General features: G+C 35.7%; 1 protein-coding gene across 3 annotated transcripts; it reads left to right on the top strand.

Moving 5' to 3' along the window:
- The first annotated feature begins 932 nt into the window (after nt 1-932).
- LOC110794224 (serine/threonine-protein phosphatase 2A 65 kDa regulatory subunit A beta isoform) lies at nt 933-19,421 on the top strand. Of its 3 annotated transcripts, none has more exons than XM_021999175.2 (13): nt 933-1,074; nt 1,594-1,990; nt 2,634-2,880; nt 6,020-6,132; nt 7,311-7,390; nt 10,099-10,240; nt 10,351-10,431; nt 10,748-10,852; nt 17,500-17,682; nt 17,917-18,009; nt 18,620-18,759; nt 18,841-18,907; nt 19,002-19,421. In XM_021999175.2, the coding sequence occupies exons 2-13, from the start codon at nt 1,607-1,609 to the stop codon at nt 19,119-19,121; spliced, it is 1,755 nt and encodes a 584-aa protein (XP_021854867.1). In that variant the 5' UTR covers nt 933-1,074; nt 1,594-1,606; the 3' UTR covers nt 19,122-19,421. The 3 variants fall into 3 exon arrangements, with proteins under 3 accessions (XP_021854867.1, XP_021854868.1, XP_056696589.1); XM_021999176.2 differs by lacking the exon at nt 933-1,074 and adding an exon at nt 1,091-1,241; XM_056840611.1 differs by lacking the exon at nt 933-1,074 and adding an exon at nt 1,246-1,376.
- Nucleotides 19,422-21,379: the final 1,958 nt, after the last annotated feature.

The raw sequence follows: 21,379 nt of genomic DNA on the forward strand, positions 1-21,379 counted from the left end.
CTATAGTTGATGCTTATGAGACTTATGATAACATGTTTAATTCTATCGCTTTCTTAATACTTTAATTGTCGTTTTATTCCAATACAATCCATAAGAAATAAAAGCCAAGGGCCCGTTGGACATCATTTTTTGTTTCCAGTTTTCTATTTTTTACAAAACTAAAAATCAAAATATGAAAACCACAAAAGTAGTTTTCAGATTTTTGTTGTCAGTTTTCAAAACAACCCAATTACTATAGATATGACTATTTTTTGGTTCATGTTTTAATCTAAATCATATAACTTTTGAAATTCAAAAAACTGAAAACTGGCAGTAATATCGAACGAGTTCGTAGCATAACGATTTAGTTGTTTGAGACTTAATGTTAATTTATATAGTTATATCTATTACTTTATACTAAAACAGTCATCAGGAATGGCACATGTCACTTCCTGATGCAAAATTTTCCCTCTAAAAAATTTCCTAAAAATATCTTTACTTTATTTATATTTTTAATTTTCTATCATTTTTATCAACTATTTATGTATAGCAAAAAGAATATATATGTTTATGGAAATAATAGATACTTGGTTTATTTTGGCAATAATTTAGTCAAATCAATATGTTAATAATGGAAAATATGTTTACTTAATATTTTGGTCAAATTAGCGAATTAATATATCGAATATTTTGGTCTAATTAGCATATAAAATATGTAATATGTAATCAGACTGAAATTGCAAGATGGTTAAATAAGTAATGTTCAAGATTTATTAATTATGCAGTAACGTATGGGAGAGAAATATTTCAGTCAAATATACTATAAAAAAATGGTTAAATAGTTTTAGAAATTCAGTGCGTGCACGGGACCTAATCTAGTACATGGATAAATAACAGTTAATAATTAATTAAGATGATAATAAAATTTATTCTCTAGACTTGAGGTGGGAGAGTTCTATGTGGCATATATAAAGACTTTCGTGATTAGTGATTCGGTTCTCCACTTCCCCTCGATCACTAAACTCTGAAGTTGGGGAGCGCAACTTCAAGATCGCGCCTTCGGATCAGCCCGGCGGGAAGAACCCTTTCCAAACGGTTTTACCTCTTTCTCTCTCCTCCTAATCCTTTTATAACAAGTACAGTACATTTTATTTATTTTTGTTAAAAAAAACTTTCACATTTTCTTTTGAGAAATTAGGAAATAAATTGAGATTTGAAACCCTTCCCAAATTTATTTCTGTCGTCGATATTCCGATTCATAGGTATGTTGGCTTGGAAATGTTAGCTCAGATTTTTATGGTTTTGAGCTTCTTCCATTGTTCTCTATCTTTAATTGCATGCAATTCTCCTCAATTTTGTTGAGTCAGCACGCCTTTCGAGGGTGGTAAAGTTGAATTGTAGGGTTTTCTTTGGATCCCATTTGCCTATTTTAATTTTTTGAAGCTCAAACCTTTAGCAGGAGTCGAAAATTTAAACCTTCATGAGTCGAAAGATTTAATCTCAGCCTTGTTTTCCCTTTCTGGGTTATAGAATTTGGGGGAAATTGCTGGATTTGATTTCATCAAGTCTTTGTGAAGTTGTTGAATGATGTTTTTTTATTTTGATTTATTACAGGTGAATTTCTACAATGGATGAGCCATTGTACCCAATTGCGGTTTTGATAGACGAGTTGAAAAATGATGATATACAGCTACGGCTGAATTCAATCCGGAGGCTGTCTACAATTGCTCGTGCACTCGGGGAGGAACGAACCCGGAAAGAGTTGATTCCGTTCTTGAGTGAGAACAATGATGATGATGATGAGGTTCTTCTTGCAATGGCCGAGGAATTGGGTGTTTTTGTACCCTATGTTGGGGGTGTCGAACATGCCCATGTGTTGCTTCCACCCCTTGAAACACTTTGCACCGTGGAGGAGACTTGTGTGAGGGACAAAGCTGCTGAGTCGTTGTGTAGAATTGGATCCCAGATGAGGGAAACTGATTTGACTGATTATTTCATTCCTTTAGTGAAGGTATGTTTTCCTTGTCTATTCTATTGTTGCATATTTGGTTATTGCCGCTGGCTTCTGTTTTTCTTTGGATATCGAGGTTATTTGAAATAGAATTCTTTCATAGAATGAAGCTCTTAAAACTATTGTTGGGATTGGAATTGGATTAGACATGTACATGATTAGAAATTGAGGTTATTTGTTATAGAACTCTTTCATTGTTAGACTGAAGCTCTTGAAAACTATTGTTGGGATTGGATTAGATATGTACATGATTGGAGCGTTTTTAATGTTGAACTTGGTGCTGTGCTAGTTAGTCGTTACTTCTTCAGTTTTGCTGGTGCAAGATAATATCTCATATTCTCATTGCTATAACTATCCAATGATTATTAGTCTAGATTCTAGAATGCACCCTGTTAATGCCCAACTTTTTACTTAATAGGAGTGATTCAATTGATCCCACAGAATGTGCCGTCTGAATCTAATACACTTAAGTACTTTGAAAACTAATACTCCATAAAAAGTGCATCTCGACCAATGTTTTGGAATATATCTTGTTATACACAGATTATTTCCTTATTGGTCAATCGTGTTACCTTTGGCAGTAATGCATGGCCATGTGCTGTAGTTATGCTTTGAAATCTTACAAAGGGTTTCAACCTTACAGAGACTGGCAGCAGGAGAATGGTTTACAGCTCGAGTATCTTCTTGTGGACTTTTTCATATTGCTTATTCAAGTGCCCCGGATATGTTGAAGACGGAGCTAAGATCGATATACAACCAGTTGTGTCAAGATGACATGCCAATGGTGAGAAGATCTGCTGCCACAAATCTGGGGAAATTTGCTGCAACTGTTGAACCTACTCATCTGAAGACTGATGTTATGGCAATGTTCGAGGATCTGACACAAGATGGTTAGTGATGCTCACCTGCTCTTCCACTTCTCTGGTCCTTTTTTCTTTTATCATCTTGAGAAAATGATCTTCTGTCTGAATTCACTTTGATTTTGTAATGAGAGGAACTTTTTGTCGCATACTGAACTGATATTTTCTTTTATAAAAGAAAAGTGACAAAGTTAGGGCAACCTTCTCTCAACTATATCCTAACTTATCTAAGGAAATAAAGTAAGAAATTTAAATATCAATAAGAGGAACTATATCTCTGTAGGTCTGAATGTGGTTACCAATGGCTCCAAACATAGCGCGTTGCTCCTTCCTGATATACATGGAGCGGAGTATGAGTGTCAATATGTGTAAGCAGTTGTTTGATGTCGTCCATAAACAACTTAATTTTCCACGGGCAAGTTACACATTGCCGCAAAATCTAAATAATTAGTAAATTATCTCCTTCAATGAAAATATGCCTAATATTATTTTCAATTGCCAATAGTAACCCGTTTGCGGAGGGCAGTAACTTCTGTACGTAAAGGGGGCGTGTCTCCTAGATTGTAGGAGCAACTAGCGACATTATTTCCTAAATGATCCCTAATAACCACCCTCACTAAGCCATCAAAGTTGAGTTGAAGTGTGTTTAAAATAGTTGCATTTCTTGTAGTTGAGTTGAAGTGTGTTTAAAATAGTTGCATTTCTTGTTTTCCAGATGCTCCATAAAGAAGTTATAAATTTTATAATTGGTAAGCCAACATATTTTTCGTATACTACGGAGCAAAAAAAAAATAATTTTGCTCCAAGTTGAGTACCAAGGCCAAGAATCGTTAAAGCAGAGTTCCAAAAGTGTTTAGTGACAAGGCAATTTAAAAACAAGTGATCTTGGATTTCATTATGAGTGGCACAAAAAGGGAAACAACCGGGAATATCAATGTTACGGTAAATTAATTTGTTCCCTGTAAGAAGATCATTATGCAGATGTTGCCATAAAAAACTTTGGAGAAATATCTAGTTTCCAGATCCATTAGTATTCCCATTGTATAGGAGAAATCTCGTTATGAGCTAGCCGGGTGACAGATTAACAGTAAATTCCTCATTACTAGAAAATCCCCAGCATGGTTCATCTAGCAAATAAGTTAATAAGTAACAGGTAAGAGAATACCTTTGATAACATGAACTACTGAAGGGAAGAACCACCATTGAAAGGCCATGTTCGTTCCCTGTGAGTCGGAGTAATGATCGACCGCCATCAGAGGTATCTAAATTTAATAACGAGACTAAATTAGTGGAAAGATACCAATTGTCTAGCCAAAACGATTCCTATTTCAGATCGCATGCCTTTAAGAAACAGGGGTTGAAATTTGTAAGATCTTTTTCCATATCCATGAATCTTTAGTTTGAGGCTTACATTCAAAACACGAATGTTTATGTATTATTTGTCGTGGATTTTTTGAACACATAAGTTTGAATGATCAGATATATCTTTTCATCCTAGATCTGCCAAAAACGCGAAATTTACCGCATCGGTTTACGTAAACCGTGACCACTTTGACTCCTGGGTTGACAAATTTTATCCCAAAAAATAAAAGGTATACCTTTCTTTTCTGAAGATTGTTTGATCTAGGGAATTAGAGATGATCTTTCAAAGATAAGTCGTCATTGTAAAGGAAGAGCCTCCAAATGACTTTGTATCAAAACTGTTTTTCCAGCTTTGAGACCCAGTATGAAGACCAACTATTCATTTTTTGTTCCGCATTTGTTATAAAATGCTGAATGTTCTGTTTAGTGAAGGTCTTAGAGTTAAAAAATACTCCTAATTAATGCCCAAGGAAAGATTTTGGAGTGATTTGAAGTACCTAGCCAAATGGTGTTGGCCACAAATTTTGAAAAGGAACTGAAGACTTATGGAAGTTAACCATTTGTCCTGACATATTTGAAATTCATTTAAAATGTCTAAGAGTAGTACAATCTGTCGATTTACACATAATGAACTGATTACTTGTCTTGAACTGTTTCCTCTCATCCTATTTTTTTTTTCTATTGGAGACTGTAGCTGAAGTGTAATATGGCATGACTTGCTAGTTTGGGCATAAAGTTGGTGGGACCTGATGGCTCAGTTTGTGAAGCTATTAAAGCTGAATAAGTTTTTAGTAGTATGTAGATAACAAAAGATAGGTGTGAAACCATGGTAGTTCATAGGCATTGATTAGAAGATCATTAAGGTGAAACTTTTTTATATGATTAGGTGGTATAGCTAGCTTTCCTTGATTTGCTAAATGCTAGGAATAAATTTGGTCAGTAGGACGCAGATTTTGTTTTCCTTTTGGGGGGTACGCTGGTGGGGGGAACCAAATAATAAGAAACTGATGTTTTTTTGGTAAACAAAAGTTTAGGTGTAAAATTTGAACCTATATTATACAATTATATCCTTTGGTTGTGCCTTGACACGAATTTTTTATGCATGTACGTGCCATTAATACTGAACAGTGAACAGAACCCAATTGTGAAAAGAACAAAAGCACTGAACAAAACGTAGTTCATTGGAGTTGATAGCTCGGTATTTTCTTATGATCCAAAATTGAATTGTCAATCATTCAATGATGATAAAAGTTTCTGTTTAGAAAAATGTAGTAATTGTGACAGGGAGGGAGGAAGTGCAGGAGCAAGAGTTGGTGATGATTTGAGGAACTTCCTATATGAAGGGAACACTTGATTGTTTCAGAAGATGAGGATAATGTCAAGACCGAATCCAAGCATGGGATGAACCTCTATAATATAACACATTTAGAAATATAAATCCATCTTCTATAATTCTCTGAACGGATGGAGGGGTTTTTCTTTTAGAAATTTGTTAGCAGTGAATCTGTTAGTTGTATTTGAGAAGTCGAAGGAAAATGTTTTTTCACTGCAAGCTTATCCAATATAGAAGTAAAGCCAATTTACATTACATGCGCCTTTTTGAACACAACCCTTATCTTGTTTTTATAGAGGGAGAAAAGTGTTAGGGTTGAGGCTATGAGATTAAATTCAACAACCTTTTGATCCGGGCAGAAAATTTTATCTTCTTTTGTCTTATGCAAATCCTTTTATTCCCCTTTCCATATTTTACAACATTTTAAAAAAAGTTCTTGATGGTAGTGATCATTTGAAACTTTTTCGACTCTAGATCAGGATTCTGTACGCTTATTAGCTGTCGAGGGCTGTGCTGCACTTGGAAAGTTGTTGGAGCCGCAGGACTGTGTTGCACATATACTTCCAGTTATTGTTAATTTTTCTCAGGTACTTTTCTTTCAATTAGTTTATTGTTCTATATCCTTTCCATCATCCCAGTAGCAAATTTATTCAACTGTGAGTTAATCACGGTCTTAATTGTGGTATGTGGCTATTACTTTCACTGAGTTGTTGCTTCTGCTACCCATTATTACCTTTTTGGAGAAGATGCAGTGGAACTTATTATTATTCATTAACCTTTGATATGGAATGACAACAAATTATTTCAGAAGTTTTATGGAATTTGCTTAACTTTTTAATTAAAACAATTGTTCTTTTTTCATGTAAAATCTGTTTATTTTTTTGTAAAATTGTACATTCAGGTTAAAATAATACGATACACTCTTCTGAGCTCCAATTTCCTTCTATAGTTTTTCGGTTCATAGTGAGATGAAAGACATATGCATGCTATCGAAATGGCCGGGGGAGTTTGAAAACTGTGCTTTGGAGTATCTTGAGTTTCTTTTCCCCATTAATGCTGTTGTTTGTTTTGGAGTTTGTTGGTTCTTAATTTCTTATGCTATATGTATATTGTATGAACTTATTATACTCTTCTATCACAGACACATAATCATGTGATGTGTAAACTTGTTATTGTATGGCTAATCTTTTAATTATTACATAATATGCATTGGAATATTGGTGAGATGGGAGATTTTCATTTAGTGCTTGTCTAAAGTCATCGTTTTTCTTGAATAATTGGCAGCTGATGTTGATCTACATACTTCCGTGGTTCTGGAGCTTTTTTTTCTTGCTGTGCTTGTAGTTTAAAAGCTGCTAGCTTGTGCAAGTATTTATTTTCTCTTATTCCTATGGTTGTTGTTAGAAGGAGAAGGATGTAAAAATTTCATATACAGTTACTGTTTTATTCTAGACTTCTATTAAAATGGTTAGAGCACATTTTCATTTTTTTTAGTCCTATAATTGTTATTTGAAGGAGAAGGATGTAAAGATTTCATATACAGTTACTGTGTTATTCTAGACTTTTATTAGAATTGTTGCAGGATGTAATGCTGCATTAAATGTCAGGTATTTCCCCTCCTTCATGTCATGAAAATTTTCTTGCTTTTCAAAAGCTTTCTGTATGGTCACTATGGTGTGTATGGATTCTGTGTGGGAAGAACTTTTGGAAACTTTAGTTTTTTTTTTTAAAGTTCAACTTTTTCTGCCTTTTGGTATTGGTGCAGGATAAGTCTTGGCGTGTGCGGTACATGGTTGCCAATCAACTGTATGAACTTTGTGAAGCTGTTGGCCCTGAGCCCACCAGGTGATTATTGGATCTCAGCTGCTCTTTATTGCTTTTCTTGGAATCTTCACTTTCAAATGAAGGCTTATCTTATATGTAGTAGAATTGAAAGAAATTTGTATTGTTTGTTTCGGACTTTCTGGTTTTGACCCCTGCACTTTAGTGCTTTTCTTGGGTTAATGAAAGGTTGCAGGATCGATCTCTGGGGAGTTTGTATCCTTCTTTATTTTATTCCTGCCCCATGCTGTGTTTGAAGTTTATATCTTTACTAGTACTGCCTTCACTAGGAATATGCCTTTGATATGAATCATACCAATTATTTTCTATTTTTCTGAAAGGCATTAGGCCCAACTAAATATGTCTTTATGTTTTTGTTGTGTTAACAAGACTTATCTACTGTTGAATTCATCATGTGACGCTCAGCAATTATGAAGATTGTTTGGGGGAAAATTAAATTCAGAAACTTCCAATTAAATTCAGGTGCAGTATAGAGGAAGTTGCATTGTAAAACTTTTCTGGTGTTTGTGTGGTATATCTGGACAGATCTGGCACTATCAGATCTTCCATGAGAAGCCGTTTCATGTTGCCCATCTTTTGGACTGAGAGCTCTTTTTAAACTTCTGGGACCATTTTGAGTGAGCTGGCTTCTTTATTTGGGATCTTTAATCTCTTACTCCTTTTATTCCGTTTTCTTTAAGTGTTACCCTGGCCTAACATTTTGAGTGAGCTGGCTTCTTTATTTGGGATCTTTAATCTCTTACTCCTCTTATTCCATTTTCTGTAAGTGTTACCTTGGCCTAAATCAACCGCTTTTATTTAAGTGTTACACTTCCATATTTGGAAACTTACTCCACTATTAATTATATCTCTCCCCTCATATCCCCACTCTCAATTATATTAATATTTATATCTCTCACATCCACTCCACACATCCTTGCACCATCTTTTCTTACAATAAAACAATAATCCACTATTAATTTTATACATCAAAGAATTAACTACTTACCCCACTTGCATATTATTTTAACAAAGTCAACTCAAATCCTCCTAAAACTATGTGCTAGTCAAAGTGTAACAATTAGGGTTCGTTTGTTTCAACTTATTTTAACTTCAGCAAAAATTAGTTCCTATAAGTTCCTTAAAGTTCAGTTTAGATAAGTTCAGCTAATAAGTTTGTTTTCAGACAATTTAGCACACTCTTTTCGACGAAAATAAGTTCAAATAAGACTAGATAAGCTCGGATCATATAAGTTCAGATAAACTTGGATAAGTTAGTTTCAGCAAAATTCAGTTGAACCAAACAAAGCCTTAAATAAAACCTGCAGGAGAATTCTCTATGTCTTGGTATTTTTGATTTAAGTAGCATTTTTCCCATCTTAATTGTGACTTCAACGTCTTGTTGGTACTTATTGTTATTCCCTCCAGTTCAAAGATTATTGACCTTAAATTTGCATGACCCAAGAACCAAGTCATAGCCTGCCAAGTCTAACAAAAATTTGCATGACCCAAGAACCAAGTCATAGCCTGCCAAAAACTCCAAGGTCTTAAAACCAAATTCTCGACCCACAATTTGAAAAAATGAAATTTGATTTGAACCTAAAGCGACCCGAAATCTGATCTGCACGGAACTCTATTTTACAGGACCTGAGTCCCTGACAGACTCATTTGGATGCTTTTTTGTAAGTTTATGCACATATTTAGAGAGTTTTTAGTTAATGCCTTTAATGGCATGTATTGTTGACAAGTATAGTTGGGAAGTATTAAGTAATAAAAGATTGATGTTTCTAGTGATTAATAATAAAACGTAATGCCCAAAAAGAATAATTAATACAACATAAAAATAGTTTGGCTATTTGAACAGATAAAAGTATGTCTTAGGGTATTGCTTGAAGATGTCTTAGGGTATTGCTTGAAGATGGACTATCACTCGGAAGCGGTGCTAGGACACATTGGACATGGGTTGTATGCTAGTTAACTTCATCTTTTTGCATTTCTTTGTCTTATACAATGCTGGTTCCCGTTTTATGTTTTGGCTGGGAGGTATTTTATTGGCAACTCCACTTTTGTGAACATTTTCTACTATCTCCAAAATGGAAAACTTTTGTTAGCTGATTCGGTAATGGCTCAGGAGGCTTAAAGCTAAAAAATAAGAATAATTTAGACTTTCAATTAGAACTTAGAGGGCGTAATGGCATATGGTGGATATATAGATGCTTCTTCGAGGATGAAGGAGCAAAATTCTTCAAAATTAGAATGACGAAGGAGCTTTAAGTATCTCGAACTTGTGAAAAGTATGCCTTTTTAGAAAAGGGAGAAATCTTAGCGAATACGTGACTGTTGGTCATTGTCATCATTTCTCCATAGCAGGTTTTGTATTGGTTATCTTAGATTCTTAGGCATGAGAATAGCTTGTTAAAGTTTCAAGAGTTATCATATTTGGTGCTTGGGTACTTCTGCCTTGGTCTTGGGTGTTTAATGGGATACAAGGGACTTGTGTTTTCGGGGAGTCATCTGCTTCGCCTTTGTCTACAACTCTTGAGTTATATTAATATTTTATTTGGTTTGAACATTATGTGTTGATAAACAATGGGTTTTCTATTTCCTTGTGTATATCTATTTATTTAATCTATAATATGTTGATCTTGGACTCCCCATAGGTTAAATTAACAAATTTCTGTTATCTAGAGGATAATTCTTAATTTAGCCTTTTTACTTGTCTTTTGTCTTAGGACGGATCTAGTTCCTGCATATGTGCGACTACTTCGAGATAATGAAGCTGAAGTACGTATTGCAGCTGCTGGAAAAGTAACTAAGTTTTGTCGGATTTTGAGTCCTGAGCTGGCAATCCAACACATTCTGCCTTGTGTTAAGGTGTGTTTATTTAACTTATTTAACTATATTGTCTGTAGATTTTGGTAATTTGTGAACATTTTTATTACAGTAGGTATGAATTCTCAATTTCTTATTGTGATATTGTACAGGACTTGTCATCCGATTCTTCTCAGCATGTTCGCTCTGCTTTGGCATCTGTGATCATGGGAATGGCTCCTGTTTTAGGAAAGGTAAAAAATATTAATAGTGTTAACTTGTGATGAATTGTATATGCTATAGAAGGGCATTAATCTGCTTACTATTCATTTCCTTCAGTAATGATGGCAGACTTCAGGAGTGTGCTCCTTTGTTTCATTTTAATACTTTCAGTTACTCCGTATATTTTTAGTACTCTATATGCACTGCAATTTTGTCTCTTTTATTGCTTAGCTTTCCGTTATGAATTTCTACATCTATGAATTAGGAAATTTTACTTTATTATTCTTCACCTGAGTGCTACTTACTTTTACCACGTTCTGATTTGGATTTGTTTGGTCCTAAATGCAGGATTCTACAATTGAACAACTTCTTCCAATCTTTCTTTCCCTCTTAAAGGATGAATTTCCAGATGTCCGCCTTAATATTATCAGCAAGCTAGATCAAGTAAATCAGGTCTGTTTAATAGTGTGTTTTTCTTTGTTCCTTCCCTCGCATCCTCTTATGTTTATGTTTATACAGTCTCTAGATTGTAAGTGTTGCAAACTTGCAAATGTAGAATTGGTGATGGGTTGTCCTGGTGCTTTACCAGCAGGCCTAGCACGGTCCATTCTCTGTGCACCATGGCAAGGGCCAGAATAAGGCATGTCATGGCTTACGTATCCGGCGGGCGGAGCCTGTGCTTGCTCAAGGGCCTTACATGCTTGCAATATACTTCCTCCATTATTTTTAGTCGACACGCTTTATCACATCTTAAGAAAAGGTGACAAAGGAAGGTAATAGACAACAATATCCCTACCCACTAACACACTAACCATGGACCCACATACCCACATACCTATGTAAGGGTAAAATAGGAATTTTACTTCACAAAACTTACCCAAAAAAGAAGTGTGTCAACTAAACATAACTTTTTCAAAAAGGAAAGTGTATAGGGTAGTATTTTCAAAAAGGTGAATAGGGTACAAATCTATACCTAGTATTTAAAAAGCAAAACCATAGATGTTTAGATGACATGTGGTATCCCCTTTTCTCATTCATCCTTTGACATGTGGCATCCCTTTTTTTCATCCATCATTTATTTTTTCAATTGTTTCTCATGTTTATATTTTACAACTCTAGCACCTCTTTCACTTCATCTTCTCCATTCAATTTTAATTCATATAACATTATTCAATCTTTTCCACTTCATCTCTTTCTTTAACACTATTATTAATTCATCTATAATTTAATTTTATATATTCTTTTAACCTTCAAATTTCTCACCTCTAGTAAATCATGTATTTCTACTCAAATACAAGCCCTCCAAAAATTAGAATTTTAAAAGACAGTTCAATAACCACTAATTGCCCGTTCTTGGAACGGGCTCAAGAGCTAGTTTATTTTTAGGAAAATTGACCGGAAAACCACCCGTTGCTCTCTCTGTCCCTATTTATTGCCTCAAGACTGAAATGTAAAGATAAAATAGAGAGAAAGAGAGTGGCGGCTGTTCTTATTAACTTGAATAGGGAGCCGTCATGCAACCTATTGTGTACTTCCTCCGTCTCTTTTTACTTACAACACTTTGTTTTTGCACTATTCACATACTCTACTTTGTTTATTTTTCATCTATATTTAAAGAAAAACGTATTCATGTGGGATCTTGTTAGATTCGTCTTAATGTATATTTTCCGAATATATATTTTTTATAATTTTTACTTATTAAAGATATTAGTTATTCAAGTTATCCATTGACAAACGTGAAATGCAAAGTGTGGCAACTAAAAAGAAACGGTGGACGTACTAGGATGAGAATGTCACCAACCTTAACATGTCATCAAGGCATGATTGTGACAGCTGTCTTATCAGCACATGATCCCAATTAGATCATGGCAGAAAAAGGTAACTACCAAAAAAGTCCCTAGAGGTTTTATTTGCTAATGTTGCTTGTTGATGCTTGCTTGAATTTCCTCGTTACTCCCCCTCAAGCTGAGTGAAGGCTTGCTGTAACTCCAAGCTTGGAAAGAAGTAGTTGATGTTGTGAGACTGATATAAGTTTTGTGAAGATATCAATCTCCTTTTCAGAGCTAGGAACATGATTAGGAATTAGTTTGCGTTCTTTGACCATATCTATGACATAGTGACAGGCAATCTCTATATGTTTGGTTCTTTCACGCAGCACCGGATTTTAGGACAGTAAGTGTAAGTGAGTGCAATACCATCTCCTTCAGAAGACCATTTAACCAAGTGACTTCACAGACAGTCATAGCCCTGTATTCTGCTTCTGCAGTTGATCTTGCTACAACTGATTGTTTCTTTGCCGTCCATGAGACATGAGACTTGCCTAGGAACACACAATAGCGAGTTGTAGACCTTTTAGTGGTAGTACAACTAGCCCAGTCACTGTCACAGAATGCATATGCACAATTGTAGGTTTTCGCATGAATTGAGTTAAAATCTGAACTGTAAAGGCTATATCAGGCCTTGTTACAGTGATATAGATCAATTTTCCCATGAGAATCAGGTAAGATATCTCCCTTATCTGGAGTTAGTTTTGTGTGACTGTCAAGTCGCAATTTGAGAGATCTAGCATTCCAAATTGCTTCAACAGATCATATAAGTACTTCCTTTGTTACACAAAGAAGCCATCAACAGACCACTTCAAGGCCTAGAAAGTAGGAAACTGGACCCAAATCTTTCATGTGGAAGTATTTTGATAGTATGGATTTGAGACTTGCAATGTCATCCTTACAATTTCCTGTAATGAGCAAATCATCAACATATATTAAGACAATTGTAAGGTTTGTGTCTGTTCCTTTTGAGAACATACTGTAATCTGCTTTGGATTGAACAAACCCGAAGCCTTGAAGTGTTGTTGACAGTTTTGAGAACCACTGTCTAGGTGCTTGTTTCAGTCCATACAAGGACTTTTGCAGTTTGCAAACCACAGCTCTAGCAGTAGTTTGTTTCTACAACTCCCCCTGGCTCACTACAATTCTACTTCCCATTTTTGTGTAGCCTTTAGGCATGCTCATGTAGACTGTTTCTTCCAAGTCACCACGGAGAAAGGCATTGGTGACATCCATTTCACAAGTTTCTCAGTTGAACATTGCAGCTACAGCCAATAGAGTTCTAACGGTTGCCATTTGTGCTACAGGAGCAAATGTAGCATGCTAGTCTTCTCCAAAGATTTGCCTGTAACCTAGGATTACAATTCTTGCTTTATATCTGTCAATGCACCCATTTCATTTGTATTTTGTTTTTAATATCCATTTACAACCAGTTGCCTTTTTTTTTTTCTTCCAAATGGCAACTTAGTGATTATCGAAGTGTTATTCAGCTCTAGTGCATCCAGTTCCTTGTTCATTGCATCCACCCAATGAACATGAGAGACTGCTTGATTGAAGGTAACTTGATTGATGGTAACTGGATCTGTAGAGTACACAATTGTTGCTGCAAAGGCATGAAACTCTGATTCAGCCAAAGTAAAGGCTAGGTTGGAAATGGGAAGAGTAGGCATGTCATAGTCTTTGCCCAGCTAGGTGGTTTTCTACTTTTCTCAGTCTAGTAGACTGTCTTACAGGTACATGTTCAGTTGAATTTATCTATGTATCTCTATCTGTACCTGTTGTTGTTCCTCCTCAACACGTAGTCTAGCACCTGCAGAGTTTTATAGGAAGTCATCTCAAATGAGTCAACACCAAGAGTTGAGGGACTAGACATCTCCGTAGGCATAGAAGTCGTATAGGAGGAATCACTGTTGTTGTTGAAGGGGAACAAATGCTCATGAAACACAACATCTCTTGACACAATGACATTCTTACGTCTTAAGTTCTTAGTGAGAAGGTTAGGCAATCTGTATCGTTTCTGAGTGGAGGGATATCCTAAGAACACCGAAGGAACCCCTCTTGGTGTCGGCTTATCTTGGTAATTGTCGGGATTGGTAATAAAATCTAGGCAGCCATAGACCTTGAGATGGTCATATTTAGGTGGTTTGAGACAACATCTCAAATGGAGTTTTGTTGTGCAAGACTTCTGTCGAAAGTCTATTAATTATGTGGACCTAGGTCATTACACAATCTCCCCCAAAATTGCAAACCCAAACCAACCTGAAACATGTCTATGACTCTTGCATTCTGTTGTGGCCTTTTAACATAAGAGGTCTGATGTACAATTCCATTTTCTGCAAAATAAGCTTGGCAAGGACCATTATCAAACTCAAAGGCATTGTCTTTTCTTAGAGTTTTTATTTTCTTTTGAAAGTGAGTTTCTGCATAGTTGAGAAAGGTCTTCAGTGTTGACAAGGAGTTGCAACAAACAAACCCAAGCATGTCTTGTGTGATCATCAACAATTGTCATGAAAAATCCGCACTTTCCTGTAGTTATGACTTTTTATGGACCCCATATGTCCATAACTCCATATGCACAAGCACAAATGATTCTACAGCATGAGAATCACTCAATTGAAAGGGCAACTTACTTTGTGAACTTTGCCATGGACATATGAGGCATACTTATGTGTTTGATTCAGCATATGGTTTCACAGTCTACATATCTCAGTCTCGAATGAGAGGCATGGCCTAGTCTCTTGTGCACAAACTATACTTGTTCTGAGTGTTTTGTTGAGTGTTTCAACTGAGATCTTGCGCCTCATTTGGAGGAATGTTGAGCAAATAATACGTGCCATCTTTGGCTTTTCCCAGGCCCTTTATCACCTTAGATTCACAGTCAATAATTACACAATGATCAGGATATAGGATGCTGACAATTGTTGTCTTTCATCAACTTATTCACTGAAAGAAGGTTGTGTTGAAAACTGGGAACACATAGGACATTGTCCAGTACTATATTGTTTCACAGATTAACTGAGCGAATGTGAGATATGCTTGTTATTGCACCTGTTGGCAAGTTTATTTTCAGTTTCTTCGAGACAGGTACAGAGTGAATCATGGCTCAGTCTAGGTGTCATATGATCACTAGCTCCCGAGTCACTGATCCACTCATAGACTACAGTCTTGGCGGACAAACTAGTTACCATTTTTGGGAAGTGACTATCAATCTCATCATCAGATTTTGTTCCCTTTGAACAGGATTAGATGTTGTTGGTAACATCTTTAGTATTTTGTTCAATCTATTGCTGAGTGAATCACACTTGCTGTCATTTTCCACTTAGAATTGCCTCCTCTGCGTCCTTGTTTATGGTGCCATTTTGGATTTATCCAATGACATTCCAGCATCTATCTGCAGTGTGTCCTCTACCAGAACATACCAATGATTTTTCATAGCCGCCTTTGTCACCACTTCCTTTGCTATACATAGCAATCGCTTCATTATCAAACTTTTAACCACTAAGAATGTCTTTTGAGATTCTTCTTGAAAGAAAGAGTTCTATTTTTTCCCCTACTTTTTGGAGTGTTGTTGTGTAATTGCATAAAGGAGTTTATGCTGCATCAACAACAACCACCAAGCCTTAGTCCCAAATGATTGAGGTCGGCCAACATGAACAGTCATAAGGCACCGTATGCGGAACGTGAAGTAAGAAAAATAAAAGGTTACTTTAAAGAGAGTAAATACAGGGCACGAAAACGATGGAACAAGAAAACAAGATAGGCCAGTTTAAAGAAGAGACGAAAATATGTTTTGAAAAATAATAAATAGAAAAATAGACAACGAGAGAAGTTTGCAAAGAAAATAGAAAAAAAAAGAGGGAGAGAGGAAAAGAAGTCATGTTAAGTCGTTAGTATTTATTATCTCTCTCCGCTCCGCCCTATGTAACGCTATATATAGTATGCAATAATGTAAAAAAAATGTAAACATAATAGTATTTTATAATGTTTTTGTTAGATTTAGTTTCTTTTATTTCATATTACAATATTCCACATTTGCTCCAATTAGTATTTAAGGGAGTCAATTGCACATTTATTACATGCCTTGGGGGCTAATGCGGCACATTGCAGGCAGAACCATTTCGAACAATATTTATAGGAAGCCATGCACAAGTAATTGCTGCCTTCAATAATCATAATACCAACTTTTCGCCCATTGGAAATTTTTGTGCATGATTTCCCACATTTGCCCTTTATTATTACCGCTATTATTTGGAGATGGAAGGTTTTTTGGGGGTGGGTTTATATAGTTATTCCATTTAAGATGGTTTTGGTTCTTTTGGATTTTGGAATAAGTTGTGCACTAAGACGACTTGTTTTGGGATTTTAATTTTTCTCTTCAAGTATAGTTTTCTTCTTCTTGAGGAGTTGTGGCGTTATCTAGGGGTAAAGCTACGTATGGGCCCAAAGAGGCCCCCTGACTCTCGTCACATATCATGAAGTTTCTATATAGCCTACATTACTTGTAAGAGTAGAAAATGAAACAAGGTTTGTTGTATTGGTTGAGAACATGAGTCTCTTTAGAAGGTCAGTGGTTCGACTCCCAATTTTGCTTTACTTCTTTTCTTCTTTCTTGCAAATTTTATTTCCTTCGTAACTTCTTTCACAAAGAATACTTATAAAATTTACATATCTTAAAATCATTTCTTAATTTCTTCATTATTTTTACTTACGAAGTACTCCCTCCGTCGCTTAATACTCACCCCGGATTGACCGACACATAGTTGTAAGCATTTAATTGACTTATTAATTTATTAGGTGGTAGTTAATAGTGGAGTATTTTATTAATATAGTTAGTGGAAAATGTGGGGATGGGGTAGGGGTGGCCTGGTGGGTGGGGGTTTTTTAATGTTTTTTTAGGAAGTAAGGAATATATGTGGATCCATTTTTAAGTGAGAAATGATATAGTATTAGTAAAAATATGCCATTTATAGAAACGGGGCGAGTATTAAGGGACGGCTTTATAAGGAAAGCAGAAAGTATTAAGGGGACGGAGGGAGTATATTTTGAATATTTTTGGTTTACCATTTCTATTTTTTTTTATGGTTGTGATAATTTGACTATTTTTACAAAATAGTTAATAATACAAAAAAGTGAATGAAATTGTTCGTCCCCCGCTTCGTCCCTGTCTGTATCTGTGAATCATATGCTTTTCGAAAGTTCTGCTCATTTTCTGTTCACTCTACTTACTATAGTTTTCATACTGCCTCTAATCATGTTGTTAAATCCATTCTGTAGGTTATTGGCATTGATCTATTGTCTCAATCCTTATTGCCTGCCATTGTGGAGCTAGCTGAGGATAGACATTGGAGAGTTCGACTTGCAATTATAGAGTACATACCCTTACTTGCAAGCCAACTGGGTGTTGGATTTTTTGATGATAAACTTGGTGCCCTATGCATGCAATGGTTGCAGGATAAGGTTAGAACTAACTTTCTTGATCCAGTCTCTAATTTTCTTTTGATCTCATTCATTAGTTGTATTTACTGAGATTGTCTCCTTCCATTTACTCCAAGAAAATGATAAATCATCAAAACTTCTGCATGTCTCAAAAATTTCTTTGCACAATCGTAGTTATCTGAAAATGCTATTTGTGATGATAATTTTAGTTTCTTCTCAATTATTGAATGATAATGGACAAGGCTCATATTATAGGTGTACTCTATTCGTGATGCCGCTGCTAATAATGTGAAGCGCCTTGCAGAAGAATTTGGTCCTGAGTGGGCCATGCAGCATATAGTTCCACAGGTAATGGTTCTGAAGTTTATACTATTTCTACGTGTTTGTTTCTTTTTTAGTTGCAATACTTTAACTTTTGCACTACTTTGACTATATTTTTTTTACTAATATTTAAAAACAAATACTATTATGAAAAAGTTGTTTGATTAGGGAGATGTCTCTGTCAAAGATAATTGAAATAGAATTTTTTTTGTCAAAAACAAAAAACTAACTACTCCCTCCGTTTCCGAAGACTCGCAACACTTGTGTTTGCATGTAGTTTTAAGAATGTTTATGGACATTATACGGAAATAAATAAATTAATGTGCAAGTGAGGTTAATGATGATGTTTTTTATTGTTTATACGAGAGAGAAATAATAATAAAAAATAGGTGCAAGAGGGGTAAAAAGGAGAGAGGAAATATCAAGAATTAATGGTCTCATTCCAAAGAAAGAAAGTATTGCAAGTATTTAGGACTGTCGAAAGAGCAAGTGTTGCAAGTATTCAGAAATGGAAGTATTTGTTATGAGATTTAAATGTCCAACTATAAGCGACCCTGCAGTCTATGAGGTTTTCAAAATATATTTTCATATTTTGCTGAGATTTTCTCTTCAATGTTATGAAATGTGAACCTGACAGGTTTTGGAGATGATGAATAATTCACACTATCTGTATCGGATGACAATTTTGCATGCAATTTCTCTACTTGCTCCTGTCATGGGTTCTGAAATTACCTGCACAAAACTACTGCCAGTTGTGATTACTGCTTCAAAAGACAGGTAATAACTCTTTTAACAGTAAAATAATCTCAGATTTTTTAGGTGTTGGACTCCTGACCAATTCCTGTAATATTTGTATAGGGTTCCCAACATAAAGTTCAATGTAGCAAAGGTTCTGCAATCCCTTGTACCAATTGTAGATCAGTCTGTAAGTAGATGCATATCATACTTTTAATACATTTAGTCTTTATCCTATTGACCTGCATACCTAATTATACATGATCCCGTTACTTTAAATTCAGGTGGTAGAGAAAACAATTCGTCCCTGTCTAGTGGAGTTGAATGAGGACCCTGATGTGGATGTTCGTTTCTTTGCAAACCAAGCGCTCCGATCCATTGATCATGTGATGATGTCTAGTTAAGGCAAACTAGCTGAATGATGGTTCTTAAGGTTGGTATACTTGAGACTGCAGAACCGCACTGTGGTTTCTTATAGCTTTCAGATGAACCATATCTTGTAATCTTGAGTTTTAGGTTCTGCTAGTTGCTTGTATAATGAGTATGACAACCTTAGAGAGCCTTCTGAGTGCACTCATATATTAATTGTACCATTTCTTTCTTCTATGTATCTTTTACCAAGCTATAATTATAATACTCCTAGATGAATTTGGTTCTCATTTGTTCCTTGTAAATTCTTTTTTGAGACAATTCCATTTGGTTAAGATGGTGTATAGTGTATTATTAGAAGTACCATGGTTTTTCTTAAACAGTTCAGTCAGCACAAATGCACCTTTTAAAATTTTAATTAACTTTTGGCAAAACCTATCTTATGGTACGCCATGGAGTCATTGAATATAATGGTACCCATATGTGATGTTACCTCGATGGAAATGTATTTTTTTTCTACTTGTATCATCCAAGGTAGAGGTGGCGAAAGTGTGGAAAATTATGGATAGACTCACTTCAATGAACATTTTTTTTTTTTTTTGAGGGGGGGTCCACTTCAATGAACATAAGATAATGAAATGGAATTGTCAAATAAGGTAATCCGTATCGCAATTAATTTAACTTAAACGACAAGTTTGCAGAAGAAAAGGAGTAAAGAAGTTGACCAACGGCCATAACAAAACCAGTAGACTTTTACTTTCTTTTAGTTTGTCCAAATTTCCGATTTTATTTGAGATTTTATTGGTTAATAGTGGGTAAGTATAACCCGTTCAGTCTCTAAATTGTTTATTACTCCCTCTATACCTAAAAGATAGTCATATATCTTTTCTGTTTGTAATAGAGGGGCCTGCTTGTCTTGATTTTTCTGTTTGGTTGGGGGAGCCGACTGACAAGAGGCGTAGAGATGTTGTTGAGCAGGTTGCTGTGCTTGCTTGGTTCATATGGTTTGAGAGAAATAAAGTGAGGTTGGGTGGCGAAGCGAGAAAGTCATGTGAGGTGGTGTCTAGTGCTATGGGACTGCTGCAAACATATCATGAAATGGAAGGGACGCATATCAGGTCAAGTAGCACCGTCATGAAGCGCGACTCGGTAAAGTGGCATCCACCAGATGAAGGGTGGCTGAAAATAAACTCTGATGCTGCACTGTATGGGGACGAGGGATGTGGAATGGGTGTGGTTGTGCGTGATCATGAAGGTGGAGTAAGAAGAGCAGCATGTCAACAAGTAAAGCACCAATGGCCTGTTGATATTGTAGAAGCAAAAGCTATAATTTTGGGCTTGCAAATTGCTTTACAATGCCATGAAAAAGCTGTGATAGTGGAGAGTGACAACTTGCCAATCATTACAAAGTTGAAGGCTGGAAACCCCGAAGGCTCGTACTTGGGTGTTACTTTGCGCGAGATATTACGGTTATGTTCTTTGTTTGATTTTATTAGTTTTTTCCATGTTTATAGAGAAGCTAATTAGGCGGCACATATAATGGCTCACTATAACCCTCTACACTACTAAAGTGTGGGTTGGAAGTGTTCCTAGTGCCATAGAGAATGTAATTGCTTCGGACTTTTGTCTTGCGTTTAATGAAAGCTAATGCCTCTTTGGTGTTCTTCTCAGAAGAAAAAAAAAGTCATATATTTCACAAACAATAGCGGATCCAAATTTAATGTATAGGGTATGCAGAATTATGTAAGTTGACTGGTTGAAGTAAACGAATAAGGGATAAAAAAACGGATTTTTCATGAAATGACCCCGAGGTTTGCGTTAATGCACCAAATGCCCCTAATGTTTCCAGAATGCACCAAATACCCCCGAGGTATGGGATAATAACAAAAAGTGCCCATTAGGCTAACGGACGTTAACGCCGTTAGTCATTAACGCCTAATCAATTTATTATTGATTCAATTTAACCCTAATTAACAATTTAACCTACCTTTAATAAAGTCTTACTTTTTATTTTTTTTACTCTCCTCCTCCTTATCTCATCTCCTCTTCCATTTTACATCTCCACTCATCATCATCAACAACATCATTATCTCCTTTGAACAACAAAAATCATCAAACTAGATGCAGAAATCAATGGAAGCCCATATGTGAATTCTAAATTTCATCCCCAATTCGATCTCACTCTCTTTCACTCACTCCCACTCTCAATTCTCAAATCCTGCTACTGTATTTCTATCCCCTCAATTTCATTCAATGACCATCTTTGGTCCCTCATCTTTTCTTCCCCTTTCTC

Source organism: Spinacia oleracea, chromosome 3 (assembly GCF_020520425.1).
Source record: "Spinacia oleracea cultivar Varoflay chromosome 3, BTI_SOV_V1, whole genome shotgun sequence".
NCBI lineage: Eukaryota > Viridiplantae > Streptophyta > Magnoliopsida > Caryophyllales > Amaranthaceae > Spinacia > Spinacia oleracea.

What these genes read in the sequence shown, in the direction of transcription:
- LOC110794224 (XM_021999175.2), top strand. Translation starts at nt 1,607, where the DNA reads ATGGATGAGCCATTGTACCCAATTGCGGTTTTGATAGACGAGTTGAAA. An exon ending in ATTTCATTCCTTTAGTGAAG is followed by an intron (nt 1,991 to 2,633) that starts GTATGTTTTCCT and finishes TCAACCTTACAG; the next exon opens with AGACTGGCAGCAGGAGAATG. An exon ending in ACATTCTGCCTTGTGTTAAG is followed by an intron (nt 10,241 to 10,350) that starts GTGTGTTTATTT and finishes GATATTGTACAG; the next exon opens with GACTTGTCATCCGATTCTTC.